The 15,685-nt window shown below is 36.2% G+C and overlaps 4 protein-coding genes across 10 annotated transcripts; all 4 read left to right on the forward strand.

Annotated features, from left to right (window-relative positions):
* The first annotated feature begins 123 nt into the window (after positions 1-123).
* Positions 124-5,160, forward strand: LOC133693479 (putative pentatricopeptide repeat-containing protein At1g12700, mitochondrial). The gene is made up of 2 exons (XM_062114699.1): positions 124-2,322; positions 3,114-5,160. Exons 1-2 carry the CDS (start codon positions 506-508, stop codon positions 3,115-3,117), a joined length of 1,821 nt encoding a protein of 606 aa, XP_061970683.1. The 5' UTR covers positions 124-505; the 3' UTR covers positions 3,118-5,160.
* On the forward strand, positions 3,773-5,160 carry LOC133693480 (pentatricopeptide repeat-containing protein At1g62720-like). Its single transcript, XM_062114700.1, has one exon. It carries the CDS (start codon positions 3,773-3,775, stop codon positions 4,415-4,417), a length of 645 nt encoding a protein of 214 aa, XP_061970684.1. The 3' UTR covers positions 4,418-5,160.
* Positions 5,161-6,919: 1,759 nt separating this feature from the next.
* On the forward strand, positions 6,920-11,291 carry LOC133695205 (putative pentatricopeptide repeat-containing protein At1g12700, mitochondrial). 7 transcript variants are annotated; one of them, XM_062117087.1, is made up of 4 exons: positions 6,920-9,257; positions 10,178-10,542; positions 10,621-10,676; positions 10,772-11,291. In XM_062117087.1, the coding sequence occupies exon 1, from the start codon at positions 7,019-7,021 to the stop codon at positions 9,086-9,088; it is 2,070 nt and encodes a 689-aa protein (XP_061973071.1). In that variant the 5' UTR covers positions 6,920-7,018; the 3' UTR covers positions 9,089-9,257; positions 10,178-10,542; positions 10,621-10,676; positions 10,772-11,291. The 7 variants fall into 7 exon arrangements, with proteins under 7 accessions (XP_061973071.1, XP_061973070.1, XP_061973069.1 ...); XM_062117086.1 differs by lacking the exon at positions 10,621-10,676 and having other exon boundaries at positions 10,104-10,542; positions 10,677-11,291; XM_062117085.1 differs by having other exon boundaries at positions 10,621-11,291.
* Positions 11,292-11,756: 465 nt separating this feature from the next.
* On the forward strand, positions 11,757-14,384 carry LOC133695206 (probable methyltransferase TCM_000168). The gene is made up of 4 exons (XM_062117091.1): positions 11,757-12,038; positions 12,384-12,791; positions 12,899-13,171; positions 13,467-14,384. The coding sequence occupies exons 1-4, from the start codon at positions 11,949-11,951 to the stop codon at positions 13,812-13,814; spliced, it is 1,119 nt and encodes a 372-aa protein (XP_061973075.1). The 5' UTR covers positions 11,757-11,948; the 3' UTR covers positions 13,815-14,384.
* The last annotated feature ends 1,301 nt before the right edge of the window (positions 14,385-15,685 follow it).

Consider the following 15,685-nt stretch of genomic DNA (forward strand, 5'->3'; position numbering starts at 1 on the left):
ACTATTTGAGGTTCAAGATGATGGTGCTCTATGTGCTATTGTCTAATATATATATGTCAAAATTTTAAATATATTATTTTATTTTTTGTTGAAGTTTATGTGAAAATAACGCATTGAAATAAATTTACTATATTTTCATAATAAATACCTTTTTATTTGTAACATATTTAAAACTAATAATTTTAAATCCCCTAGCTTTAGAAAAAAAAAAAGAGAGAGAATAATGTTAAATTCAGCAAATTTATGAGATGCCAGATGTAGCGTTTTCAAGGCAAAGAACTGGGCCTGTCAAGATATATCTCATTCTATTAATTAATTGGGCCAGGCCGATTATTTATTAATATTGAAATTCGATTATTTCGGCCTACAAATGGTAACCATTAGTGAAAAAATGTTGACCATGAGAAATTAGACGGTGAAGTGTGCGACCATCTCCAGCTACACATGAGGCAAAGGAACAGCGAGCGAGCGAGAGAGAGATCAGCAGCTTTTTAACCAAACAACGATGATGTTCATGCGAAATAGCGCTTTCAGAGCTATTGCTTCTTCTGCTATTCGGGTCCCTCAACATCATATGGAAATGGGTATCTTTCCTTTATTCTTCATTCATCACCACATTACCACCTCTACCTGTACAAATAAACCTTTTTTGCCTCAAAAAAATGGTGGGTTTGTTAGTAATACTAGCAATAACATTAGCATTGATGATGCCTTGGCTTCATTCTATAGCATAGTCCGGATGAATCCTAGGCCTTCTGTTGTGGAATTTTGCAAATTCTTAGGGTCCTTTGCCAAAAGCAAACAGTATTCCACTGTTGTCTCTTTGTGCGATCAAATTGATTTGTTTGGAGTTGCCCACAATGATTATACTCTCAATATATTGATTAACTCTCTTTGTCGCTTGAACCATGCTCATTTTGCTGTCTCTGTCTTGAGTAAGATGTTCAAACTGGGTATTCAACCTGATGTTATCACATTCAATACACTCATTAATGGGCTCTGCAACGAGGGGAAGATTAAAGATGCTGCAGAGTTGTTTAATGAGATGGTGCGGAGAGGGCATGAGCCTGATGTAATTAGCTATAATACTATAATCAATGGTTTGTGCAAAACTGGCAACACAAACTTGGCTGTTCACGTGTTCAAGAAGATGGAACAAAATGGGTGCAAGCCAGATGTGGTGACATATAGTACAATCATAGACAGCCTTTGCAAAGATAAGCTATTTAATGATGCCATGGACTTCTTATCTAAGATGGTGGATCGGGGCATTTCACCAAATGTTTTTACTTACAACTCCATACTCCATGGCTTTTGCAATTTAGGACAACTGAATGAAGCTACTAGATTGTTCAAAGAAATGGTTGGTAAGGATGTTATGCCAGATACAGTGACGTTCAATATTTTGGTTGATGGACTCTGCAAAGAAGGGATGGTTTTAGAAGCTCGGTGCGTCTTTGAAATGATGACCGAAAAAGGTGTTGAGCCTAATGTTTACACCTACGGTGCCTTGATGGATGGATATTGTTTACAAAACCAAATGAACGAGGCCCACAAAGTGCTTGACATTATGGTTGGCAAGGGTTGTGCACCTGATGTGCATAGTTACAGCATCTTGATCAATGGATATTGCAAGAGTAGAAGGATGGATAAGGCAAAAGCATTACTTACTCAAATGTCTGAAAAAGAATTGACTCCTAATACTGTCACTTACAACACTCTTATGCATGGCATGTGCCAAGTAGGGAGACCTCGAGAAGCTCAAAAGCTTTTCAAGGAGATGTGTTCTTCTGGCCTGCTTCCAAATTTGATGACTTACTCGATTTTGCTAGATGGCTTGTGCAAACATGATGGGCATTTGGATGAGGCATTACAACTGCTCAAAGCAATGCAAAAGAGGAAAATAGAACCTGATATCGTCCTTCATACTATTATTATTGAAGGGATGTTTATTGCTGGGAAGCTTGAAGTTGCAAAGGAACTATTTTCCAAGCTTTTTACTGATGGAATTCAACCTACTGTACAGACATACAATGTCATGATCAAGGGACTTCTTAAAGAAGGGCTGTCAAATGAAGCATACGAATTGTTTAGAAAAATGGAAGTTGATGGTTTCTTGCCGAACAGTTGCTCTTATAATGTTATCATTCAAGGATTTCTTCAAAATCAGGACTCAACAACTGCTGTACAACTTATTGATGAAATGGTTGGTAAAAGATTCTCGGCGGATTCATCTACATTTCAGATGTTATTGGATCTGGAATCTCATGATGAAATCATAAGCCGATTTATGCGTGGAAGCTCTCAACATAGAAAAATGAAGTGAGTTTTCTTATCAAGTCCTGTTGTTGGCTGCTGTGCATATTGAGGGTCGTCAACTTTAATGACTGGTTTGCAACACATGGTAGTGACCTTTTTGCGTCTTGTTTAGACACTAAACTCACCTCTTATTGTGTGTGATACGAATGTATCTGTGTATAATTGATATATCGTATCATGACTAGTCTTATTTTCCTTAGTGCTATAAATTTTCTAACTTATTTTAGGTATTTTAGATTTTGAATTTGTACCTAATGTTGTAACTTGTACTAATCCTAATAAAGGAATGAGTTAGAAATGTGAACCTGATGATTCTCATGATCTTGTGCAATTAGCCAAGTTTTATCGAAGCTGATTTGGAAGGTGTTGTTGAAAAGGCTTGTAAACTTGCTGTAGGTAGAATAGCTCAGGTCATCTATGTAGAGAATTTAAAGATTTCGAAAACACACAGCATTGACAAAAATGGGTCAATATGATACTGTTTTGGGGATTTTTTGTCTTCTGGAGATTAGGAATGAAGAATCTAGAGTGGGTTTTTGGTTTATGTTCATCTGAGCTGTGGTAAAACCCTAATAGCACCAGTGAAACGGGAGCTACTTTCGTGCACATCAATGTCAGTCCTTGTCCTGCTATACAGTTTCTTCACTACAATACATACATGTTATATTCAAATCCCTTAATTGCGTATTGTCACAAGTTCATGTTGGAGAAGTTGGGACCAAAACCCTTTAATTGCAACTGCTTTTGAGTTAGAACAGTGACAGTTTTATGCTTGTGATTGGTGCTTGTAACAGGTAATATCCAGCTCGTTCTGCTCTCTTTTTCTGTCTCTTCATGTCTCACAAGTTGACGTCTCCGGTGGCAGGTCCATAGGGGGACTCAGATGTCGTAAGGCCTCGCATACTTGGAAACATATCTATGCCCCCCTGCCAAGTCCAGAGGGGCATCGATTGATCTTAAAAGCTGAATGTAGTTAGTTGGAAAGAACTTTTCATTAAAATGTGGAATCTTTTTAAGTCAACTGAACCCATTTGTGTAATTGAAAAATCAGTAGATTGAGAACAAGGGTAATGCCGAAGCTCGATTGATGCAAACTTCTACTGGTTAAAGATAATTTTGCTGCAGCGGAGTAAAGTACGATTAGGTGTGGTGTCTTGGAATATTCTAATCCCGAATTTACGATTTTGATCATTTTAACTCCTCTATACTGACAATTGGAAGTTTTCGCCTCCCTGGGATATGGGCGTGAGAGCTATATGGGGGGAGTCTTGATGCCTTGCCCTACTGCTTAGTAGGCATCAAAATTTACTTCTTGGTGGATGAATATTTTTTTTGAAGGCTCACCTTATTTTGATATAATGGCCTCAGATATCGTAAGTCCTGGCATGATACTGCAATCAATGGTTTGTGCAAAACTGGCAACACAAATACAGTTGTTCACGTGTTCAAGAAGATGGAACAAAATGGGTGCAAGCCAGATGTTATGACATGTACTACAAACTTAGACGGTCTTTGCAAAGATAGGTTAGTCAATGAGGCCATGGAATTCTTATCTGAAATGGTTGATCGGGGCATTCCACCAGATGATGTTACTTACAACACGACACTTCACGGTTTCTGCAGTTTAGGACAATTGAATGAAGCTACCAAATTGTTTAAAGAAATAGTTGGTGGGAATGTTATGCCAGATACAGTGACCTTCAATATTTTGGTCGATGGACTCTGCAAAGAAGGGATGTCCGTCTTTGAAACGATGACCGAAAAAGGTGCAGAGCAAAATGTTTGCACTTATAATGCTTTGATAGATGGATACTGTTTACGAAGCCAAATGAAAGAGGCCAAAAATGTGTTTGACATCATGGTTGGCAAGGGTTGTGCATCTGATGTACATAGTTACAGCATCTTGATCAATGGATATTGCAAGAGCAGAAGGATGAACGAAGGAAAATCTCTTCTTGCTGAAATGTCAGAAACAGAATTGACTCCTGATACTGTCACTTACAGCACTGTTATGCAAGGTCTGTGCCACGTAGGGAGACCTCAAGAAGCTCTAAAACTTTTCAAGGAGATGTGTTTTTCTTGCCTTCTTCCAGATTGATGACTTACTAAATTTTGCTAGATAGCTTCTGCAAACATGGACATTTAGATGAGGCATTACAACTGCTCAAGGAAATGCAAAAGAGGAAAATAGAACCTAATATCGTCGTTGATAATATTCTTTTTCAAGGCATGTTTATTGCTGGGAAGCTTGAAGTTGCAAAGGAACTATTTTCCAAGCTTTCTATGGATGGAATATGACCTACTGTATGGACATAGAATGTCATGATCAAGGGACTTCTTAGAGAAGGGCAGTCAGATGAAGCATACAAATTGTTTCGAAAAATGAAAGACGAGGACTTCTTGCCGGATAGTTGCTCTTATAATGTCATCATTCAAGGATTTCTTCAAAATCAGAACTCATCAACTGCTATACGACTTATAGATGAAATGGTTGGTAAAAGATTCTCGGCAGATTCATCTACATTTCAGATGTTATTAGATCTGGAATCTCATGACGAAATCATAAGCTTATTTATGCGTGGAAGCTCTCAAGGTAGGAAAATGAAGTGAAATTTTCCTATTCAAGTGCTGTTGTAGGTTGCTGTTCCTCTTGTGAGTTATCACAATACTCAATTCTTCAACTTTAGTGAATGATCTGTAACTTTTATGGTGACTACCTCTTGTAAGTTAACTTTTATGGTGACCACCTCTTGTAAGTTATCACAGTACTCAGTTCTTTAACTTTAGTGAATGGTCTATAACATTTATGGTGACTTCCATGGATCTGTTTTTGGCAATAGAGCTCACCTTGCATTGTATGTTGACTTGAATCTATGTGTATAAAGTACACAGTGTACCATAGCCAGTCTTGGTTTCCTCTATGTGATGAATTTTCTAACTTAAAATAGGTATTTCAAGTTTTGAGTTTGCATCTAACATTGTGACCTCTACTAATCTTAACAAAGCAATGACTCAAAAAGGTGAGCTCGAGGGTTCTCTTAATCATGTTCTATTATCCAAGTTACAACAGGTTTTATTGGAGCTGATATGAATGTGTGGTTGACAAGGCTGGCAATCTTTCTGTAGAGAGAATCGGTAAGCATAGTGTCATTTATCCAGAGAATCTACAGTTTTAGAACACACACAGAGATGGTGGAGGATACCTCGGTTGCCATCATCATGAGATCCTACAGTTTTAACAGTTTTCTTGAAAAGGGTAGGACTCTAAAGCATCAGCAGCATAAGCTTAAGTTCTTTTTATGCATTTTAAGCAGTCATTTACCTTGTACTGGAATTCAGCTTTTGATTTCTAGAGTCTGCGCACACTTTAAGTCGATGGCTGCTTGTATCTGCAGTACACTAGCAAAAAGGCCAGCGCTCTGCTCTTCATTTGTCTGGACAATATTGACGAGGTGCATTATCCCATTGCTCGATCAGGATTAAGCTGCTATACTGCAGAAAATGATGTGAGCAGTTTGTGCTGGTATCATATGAGAGTGACCTTGCGGGTTTTTGATGGGTCAGGATTAAAGAAGGATTCTTGCCATTACAACATCTCGCTGTTCCTTTGATGCATGCCAAATTGCTTTCGAGCCTCTAAAGAAGAATTTTAACCTAGAGTGCTGTCGATGTAAACATGCTCTTTACATTATTATATATTTTTATTTAATAATCCATGCATAAAGAAAAAGAAATACAGTTTTTTTTATTAATGAAATACATAGAGAACAAAAGGAAGAATTAATTATATACAAACAAGTCGCTAAATTAAATGAAAAAAATATTATTTGATGAGATGAACAAAAAAGGGTATGAATCAAGTGTGATCATTTATCACAATTTTATAATGAATCGTCAATGTAAAATTGACAACACGAGCATGGCTCTTCAGTTGCCTAGGAAGATGGAACCAGAGTTTTTAAACCCGTTCTGGGTTTCGGATTTTAATCGGGTTACCGAATTAATTTTAATTTTTTAAAAAAATTAAAACGATGTTGTTTTTATAGAAAAACAAAAGTTAATGGGTTGCAACCGAGTTTTTGACCGGATCATCCCGAGTTTTGACTTTCCCTATTTCTTTTTAAACCCGAACCAATTCCAACCCAGGATCTATCAGATCCTAAATCAACTAACCGGACAGGATTTTAAAATTATGGGTGGAAACAGAAAGGCTGTAAACCAAATATTGCCATTTGAAAAAAAAAATTTAAGAAAAATTATAATTAAGATTTGAGAAAGTTTTATATAAAACTGCAATGTATATTAAAATAATCAAATATTTTGAAATTTGTAGTTAAAGTAAAGCACAGACCGTATAACATCCTTTTTAAATATTTTTAAATAAACCATTTTAGATATTTATTTTCCCAGCCTTAGTTATTTTTAAAAAAAGAATAATGTTAAATATAGCAAATTTATTCAACACAAGATATGCCGAGTGTAAAGATTTTTAGGCAAAGAACTGGGCTTGTCAAGCATGCTTTCATTCTGTTAATTGGGCTTGGCCCATTATTTAATAATATCAAAGTTCGATTATTTCTGCAAAAATGGTTGACCAAGAGAGAGAAGACGGCGAAAAGTTTGCTACCATCTCCAGCTTTCAAAGGATTCAAAGGAACTGCGAGAGTGGGAGAGGGACCAGCAGCTTTTTAACCTAACAATGATGATGCTCATGCGAAATAGCGCCTTTAGAGCTATTGCTTCTTCTGCTATTTGGGTTCTTCAACAACATATGGAAATGGGTATCTTTCCTTTTCTTCCTTATTTCCCTTCTTTCTTATTCTTCCATCGTCACCGCATCACTACTTCTACTTTTACAAAGAACCCTTCTTTGCCTAAAAAAAATGGTGGGTTTGCTAGTAATAGTAGCAATACCATTAGTGTTGATGATGCCTTGGCTTCATTCTATCGCATGGCCCGCATGAATCCTAGGCCTTCTATTGTGGAATTTAGCAAATTCTTAGGCTCCATTGCCAAAATGAAACAGTATTCTACTGTTGTCTATTTGTGCAATCAAATGGATTTGTTTGGAGTTACCCACACTGTTTATTCTCTAAATATATTGATTAACTGCCTTTGTCGCTTGAACCATGTTGATTTTGCTGTCTCTGTCTGGGGTAAGATGTTCAAACTGGGCATTCAACCTGATGTTATTACATTCACTACGCTAATCAATGGGGTCTGCAATGAGGGGAAGATTAAAGTGGCAGTAGAGTTGTATAATGAGATGGTACGGAGTGGGCATGAGCCCGATGTAATTAGCTATAATACTCTAATCAATGGTTTGTGCAATAGCGGCAACACAAATATGGCTGTTCACGTGTTCAAGAAGATGGAGCAAAATGGATGTAAACCAAATGTGGTGACATATAATACAATAATAGACAGCCTTTGCAAAGATAGGCTAGTTAATGATGCCATGGACTTCTTGTCTGAAATGGTGGGCCGGGGCATTCCACCAGATGCTATTACTTACAACTCCATAGTTCATGGTTTATGCTGTTTAGGTCAATTGAATGAGGCAACAGTATTGTTCAAGAGGATGGAACAAAATGGGTGTAAGCCAGATGTGGTGACATATAATATTATTATAGACAGCCTTTACAAAGACAGGCTAGTTAATGACGCTGCGGACTTCTTATCTGAAATGGTGGATCAGGGCATTCCACCAGATGTTGTTACTTACACCACAATACTTCATGGTTTATGCTATTTAGGTCAATTGAATGAGGCAATAAGATTGTTCAAGAAAATGGAACAAAAAGGGTGTAAGCCGGACGTGGTGGCATATAATACAATAATAGACAGCCTTTGCAAAGATAGGCTAGTTAATGATGCCATGGAATTCTTATCTGAAATGGTGGATAGGGGCATTCCACCAAATGCTGTTACTTACAGCACGATACTTCATGGTTTCTGCAATTTAGGACAATTGGATGAAGCAACACAATTGTTCAAAGAAATGGTTGGCAGGAATGTTATGCCAAATACATTGACCTTCTCAATTTTGGTTGATGGACTCTGCCAAGAAGGAATGGTTTCAGAAGCTCGGTGGGTCTTTGAAACAATGACTGAAAAAGGTGTAGAGCCAAATATTTACACTTACAATGCTTTGATGAATGGGTACTGTTTACGATGCAAAATGAATGAGGCTAGAAAGGTGTTTGAAATCATGGTTGGCAAGGGTTGTGCACCCGATTTACATAGTTACAACATCTTGATCAATGGATATTGCAATAGTAGAAGGATGGATAAGGCAAAAGCATTACTTACTCAAATGTCTGTAAAAAAGTTGACTCCTAATACTGTCACTTACAACACTATTATGAAAGGTTTGTGCTATGTAGGTAGACTTTTGGATGCACAAGAGCTATTCAAGAAGATGTGTTCTTCTGGCATGCTTCCAACTTTGATGACTTACTCGATTTTGCTAAACGGCTTATGCAAACATGGACATTTGGATGAGGCACTAAAACTGTTCAAGTCAATGAAAGAGAAGAAATTAGAACCTGATATTATCCTTTATACTATTCTTATTGAAGGCATGTTTATTGGCGGGAAGCTTGAAGTTGCAAAGGGACTATTTTCCAAGCTTTCTGCTGATGGAATACAACCTCCTGGACGGACATACAATGTCATGATCAAGGGACTTCTTAAAGAAGGGCTATCAGATGAAGCATACGAATTGTTTAGAAAATGGAAGATGATGAAGCATAATGTTATCATTTAAGGATTTCTTCAAAATCAGGCTCGCCAACTTCTCTACCCCTTATTGATGATATGGTTGGTAAAACATTCTCAGTGGATTCGTCTACAATTCATATGTAATTGGATCTGGAATCTCATGATGAAATCATAAGCTGATTTATGTGTGGAAGCTCTCAACATAGAAAAATGAGGTGAGTTTTCTTATCAAGTGCTGTTGTAGGCTGCTGTGTCTATTGTGGGTCATCAACTTCAGTGACTGGTTTGCAACTTGCAGTGACTTTTTTTGCCACTGGTTTGCAACTTTAGTCACACCTGGTAGTGACTTTTTTGCTTCTTGTTTTGACACTAATCTCACCTCTTATTGTGTGTGATACAAATGTATCTCTGTATAATTGACATATTGTATGATTACTAGTCTTATTTTCCTTAGTGCTATAAAATTTCAAACTTAATTTAGGTATTTTAGATTTTGAATTTGTACCTAATGTTGTGACTTGTACTAATCCTAATGAAGGAATGAGTTAGAAATTTGAACATGATGATTTTCATGATCTTCTGCAATTAGCCAAGTTACACCAGGTTTCATCTGAGCTGATTTGGATGGTGTTGTTGATAAGGCTGGTTATCTTGCTGTAGGTAGAATAGCTTAGCTCATCTATGTAGAGAATTTAAAGATTTCAAAAACACACAGCATTGATAAAATGAGCCTATATGATACTGATTTAGGAATTTTTTGTCTTCTCGAAATTTAGAATGAAGAATCTCGAGACTAGAATTTTGGTTTATTGTCCTCTGAGCTGTGGTAAAATCCTAATTGCACAGTGAAGTAGGATCTACTTTCATTCACATCAATGTCAGTCTTCCTTGTCCTGCTATCCAGTTTCTCCACTACAGTAAATACATGTTATATTCAAATCCCTTAATTGTTTATTGTCACAAATTCATGTTGGAGAAGTTAGGACCAAAACCTTTTAATTGCAACTGCTTTTGAGTTAGATCAGCGTCAGCTTTATGCTTATGATCGGTGCTTGTAACAGGTGGTAATATACAACTCTCTCTGCTCTCTTTCTCTGTCTCTTCATTTCTCTTAAGTTGGTGTCTCCATTGGCAGGCCTGTAGTGGGGACTCGGATGTTGTAAGGCCTTGCATACTTGCAAGCATATTGATGCCCCCTGCCAAGTCCAAAGGAGCGTCGATTGATCTTAAAAGCTCGGGCCAAGGGAAAACCCTATTGATGATTTTGTGGATTTGAGAGTCATTGCAAGGATATGGGAGGCTTGTAACATTCTAGCAGGGCTGTTCTTCATAATCCGGTCTGTTTGCAATTCCTGACAATCTGTCTCTTTGCATGGTACAGCTAGAATACAATCTGGTTATGCAAACTTCTTTTTCTTGTTGGTTTTATTTCAATTTTAACCAAACATAAATTTGCATAAGAAGATCGGTGGATGAGTTGTGGACAGGCTTCTAAAGCAGGTAAAATAAAGTGCACTGTAATTTGTTTTAAACTTGCTTTTCACTACATGCAGTGTTGACTTAGTCCATTAATTGCAGTTGCTTTAAGAGTTAGATAAGTGTCCAAATGCTTATATCTCTGGTGCTACCAACAGGTACAATACAGCTTATTCTGCTTTCTTTCTGTGCCTCGCTATCTTATGTTGGTATCTTTTGCGGAAGGCCTGAAGTATGGACTCTTTGCATACAGCCTGGCATATTCGCAACCAAAATGTATCTCCCCTGCCAAGTCCAAAGGAGCATATATCGATCCTAAAAGCTCTGGCCATGGAAAAACCTGTTGATGCAATTATGGATTAGAATACCATTGGGAGAATGGATGCTTGTGAAATCTGAGTGAGGCTGATCTTATTAGTCACTTGCTCCTTTTCCACCTGTCAAGCAGAGGCAGCAAGTGAACTTTTTGGATGAGAAAGCACGCACAATCAAGACCATCCAAGTTTATCTGGATTTTCTGCTTGTGCCCATTATCGATGAGGAAGCTTGGTGGCCTTCTATATATTTTTAGATATGGGCTGAGGAGCCTAATGTGTTTGATTATTTTGCATGTATAATTCAGATTGTTTTTTCTTAGGAGTGGAGGTGGAGTCTTAAAGCTGCTGTGCTAATTGAATGCTTTGATTAAAAGCGACTTGATTGCTTAGTAAAAGCTGCTATCAACTAAGAATCGACGGATCAATTTTTTAAATAATACTATTATTGTTCCTCAATTTAGGTATTTTAGATTTTGAATGTGTACCTAATGTTGTGACATGTCCTGGTCCTAATGAAGGAATGAGTTAGAAATGCGAACGTGGTGCCTTTTATGTTCTTGTGCTTTTAGCCAAGTTACGATTTAACCCTAAATTTATGATTTTGATCATTTTAACCCCTATGTACAGACAATTGAAAGCTGGAACACCATCCGTTTCCTTTCCTGATTGTTTGCCTCCCATGGATATGGGCGTGAGAGCTACATGTGGGAGTCTTGATGCCCGACCCTACTACTTAGCAGGCATCAAAATTTACTGGATATTTGGCAAGTAATTATTGTAAAAGTTATTATATCATATTTATAGTATTCTATTAGTAGTTGCTATTCACGATAAGGAAATATAACTATAATAATCATACTATTTTATTATATTGCACAAATATTTAGTTGCTCTCTAAATCAAGATCACAAAATGCCAAATGCATGTTGCTGTGTCAGGAGTAGGGATCAATGCCAGATAACACAAGGAATCAACATTTCAAGAGAGGACAAATCCATGAATCAATTTTTTTACTACAAAAACAATATCACTTGAGCTTATATTATCATTCTTTGTTGAATGAACTGAAACCATTGTTTAAAGGGTGTGTTTGCCAAGAAAAGGCAGGGAGAGATGGAGGAAGAGAGCTCAAAAATAAATCAAATTCTGAGCATGAAAGGAGGGTTGGGAGAGGAGAGCTATGCCAAGAACTCAAAACCACAGGTAAGTTCCAACTTCTCTTTTTCCTGCTGTGTGAATCATATTCAGCACTGAGCCACGCCTGAAAAATAGCATGTAATTCTTTAGGGCCCTTAGTGTTCGTGCTTAAATCAAATAATTCAGGTCTGCAAAATCCATGTAGACACTAAGAAAATAAAAAACCTTATTCATGCACAATTCTTTGGAGTAGACCATTGTGGCTTAATTGATAAGAACCACAGCGATCCTTTCTCTTATTGTTATGTCTTTAGTTTTTCTACTCTAGCTTTAAGAATTTGGATAAAAGTGCTCAATCATATGTGTGCGTGCGCATGCACAATTCTTCTAAACAGAGTCTTCTTTTTGTAGCGAGCAAATCTATCCAGTTCAGTGCCAGTACTAGAACAAGCAGTGCTTGATTTCTGCGACACCGAACTTCCTCGTTGTATCACTATAGCAGACCTTGGATGTTCTTCAGGACCCAACACTTTGTTTGCAGTTACTCAGATCACAAGCTTGATCTACGAAAGGTGCTCTCAACTGGGCCAAGCACCACCAGAATTTTCTATTTTCTTGAATGATCTTCCAGGAAATGATTTCAACACCGTTTTCCAGTCTTTTCTGCCAGCTTTCAAGGAGAAAATAAGGGCAGAAAACGGTTCAGATTTTGGTCCCTGTTATATTTCTGGAGTTCCAGGTTCGTTTTATGGGAGGCTTTTTCCATCGAATAGCCTGCATTTTGTGCACTCTGGAACTAGTCTTCATTGGCTCTCACGGGTTTGTCATTACCATCCAACTCTTGAGTGTTTTTTCTTCTTCATGAAATCTATCAATATTTCAACTATTGTTTGTTGATCCCATTTGATCTCTGAAAATGTTTGCAGGTACCTCCTGAGTTGAATGGCAAATCAAATCCACTAATAAACAAAGGGAAAATATACATTTCAAAGACAAGTCCAGCAGCTGCGATAGAGGCATATCAGATTCAGTTTCAAAAGGATTTCTTTTCATTTCTTATGGCACGCTCGAAGGAAGTAGTTCCAGGGGGACGTATGGTCTTTACATTAAAGGCAAGAAGATTTGCAGACCCAACCGCAGATGAAAGTTGTTTGATCTGGGATTATTTAGGCCAGGCACTCCAGGATTTAGTTTTGAAGGTGCTTGTTGGGTTGCCATCCCTCTTTTTCTCCATATTTTTCATTATCAAGTTCAAATAATATATATATATATATATATATATATATATATATATCAGTGCACTTGGCTATTTTTCCACATTTTGAATGTTCTTTTTACTTCATTTTTTTTCCTGAAAATATTTTATTTTAACTTATATGTTACTTATAGATTTTGCTGATTAGTGATTACATCTTCATATGGTTGAGTTTGCTGATTTGTGATTTCTTTCTTTGGTTTTTTAGAGAGTCATTAATTAGTGAATTCTTAATCCAGGGGCTAATCGAAGAAGAAAAGTTAGACACCTATAATGCTCCATACCATGAACCATACGTAGAAGAAATCAAGACTGAGATAGCGAAAGAAGGATCTTTCACCCTCAATTGCCTTGAGATCATTGCCCTTCCATGGGATGCTTGTAATGGAGGAATGAAGTGTGATAGAGAAACAACAGCAAAAAACTTGGTGAGGGTCTTGAGAGCAATCAATGAGTCAATGATTCAGTCTCATTTTGGAGCAGGAGTTTTGGATCCTTTATTTCAAGGTTTGACTGATATCATCGCAGCTGATACAAAGGAAGTGGAGCATGTCACTGCTGTCGTTTATGTGACTAGAAAAGATTAGCAGCATTTGGAGTTGTCTCTTTTTCCTTTTTGATTGATGAAGTTTCCATTAAGCAATAAGTCAACGGTAACAGGGTGAATCCTGCAGCAGTGCAGCAGCTTTTGCAGAAACTGCTTAGCACAGTCTCTAGAATGACAGGATTTATCGTTGACATATGCTTTTAGTTGAAGAACAAGCAAAGATGAGATGATAACAATCTGCAGATGCAAGATTACACAGACTACACAATGGATCAACTATTCTTCCCATCATAATCTGTCCACTTCTCAATTTGTGGTCAACCAAGATCAGAACAACTAGCCAGGAAATAAAACTGGGCATCAGCAGTACTTTTACCAACCACTCTGCCTCCTTTCTTCCTAACATATTCCCGAAAATCTCTTTGTTAAAAACTGGCCATCAATTTATACTATAGTTGCCATGACGCACTATCATTAGTGCAAGGATACATCAAGTCACAAATTATAGCTCTTTAAATTGCTGTCACGTGGTTGGAAAGCTTCCTAGCTAAATCTCCATGAACAATCACTAAGAATGGTTAAGGATACTAAAAATCTTTTCCTTTAAGAAGATGGGAATTTTGGTACATGTCCATGTTCGTTTTTGGTCTTGTGGGTAGCAAATTCAACGGTGATAAAAAGCACCTCAATGAAAAGCAGAGGAGAGGTGAACAAAAAGCATTTTAAAGTAGCTTCTCAAAAACCGAATTCAGAACTCATTTATTGGTAGGATCCAAGAACAAAACTTGTGTTTTATTTTGTAACCAGATGGGATAAAAACGTTGTTGGATAGCAAATGTAGAAGCTAACTCATTGCTAAATTGGCTCTTAATGTTGAATCAATCCAAATCATGATGTTTGGGTTGCTAGCCACAATTGATTTGGTTTTAAAATATATGGGGAATTTCGAATGAAAAGTTGAATCGAACTAATGTATATTATGAATACCTATAATTATATCAATATGAGATATTTGAAAACCCTAGTTTGATTTGATTCAATTCGGTTTATTATAGGTAATATTCTATTTATATGAGATATATTGTGTATTTATATGTGTTATTCTATTTAATCTTGTAGTTTTGTCTCGAATTTTATTAGAATTGCACGAGGAAAAGATTATTTTTATCCAAATTTCTTCAGAATATATTAATTAATTGTGTTAACATAATTAAAATTAAACATAAAAAAAGGCTAGAATTCTGAATAATCTGTATATTATGAATGCTTAGTCTTAACCTAAATACAAATAAAATATATATAGGTTAAACTGAAAGTACTATTTCACTTTTAATAAACAAGACTATATAAATATTATTTAACAAATTGATTCCTCCATGACACGTAGAGGTTAAAGCAATTTTTTATTTTTAAATGAAAAAAAATACGAGCATTGTTAAATTTTTATCGTTAAGAATAATTTTAATTATAAATTGAAAAGTAGATATATGCATTCAGTATAATAAATCAAAAATTATATATATATATTAAATTTTGTTTTTCTATTATGAATTTAACCAATAACTCATTAAATTGGTCACAAAAGGATTCAATTAGCAAAAAAATAAAAAAAATTTAATTTAATCTTATCAATTTTGTTATTCTATTACAAATTTAACCAATAAATTGATCATAAATAATTCAAATAAAAAAAATTGAATTTGATTTTATTAAAATACACATTAATTGAGCATCAAATAAAAAAAAACATGTATACACAGTGTTTTAGTGTTTTCCACCTTAACTTTTTTAAATGTATTGAAAATGATAAACATCACTCTTGCATTTGGTTAATTTTTCATTTGGCAAGTATTAGTATAAATTTATAATCTAATACTATTAATTACTGTCATTATTTTATGAACATTGTAA

Source organism: Populus nigra, chromosome 5 (genome assembly GCF_951802175.1).
Source record: "Populus nigra chromosome 5, ddPopNigr1.1, whole genome shotgun sequence".
Classification (NCBI taxonomy): domain Eukaryota; kingdom Viridiplantae; phylum Streptophyta; class Magnoliopsida; order Malpighiales; family Salicaceae; genus Populus; species Populus nigra.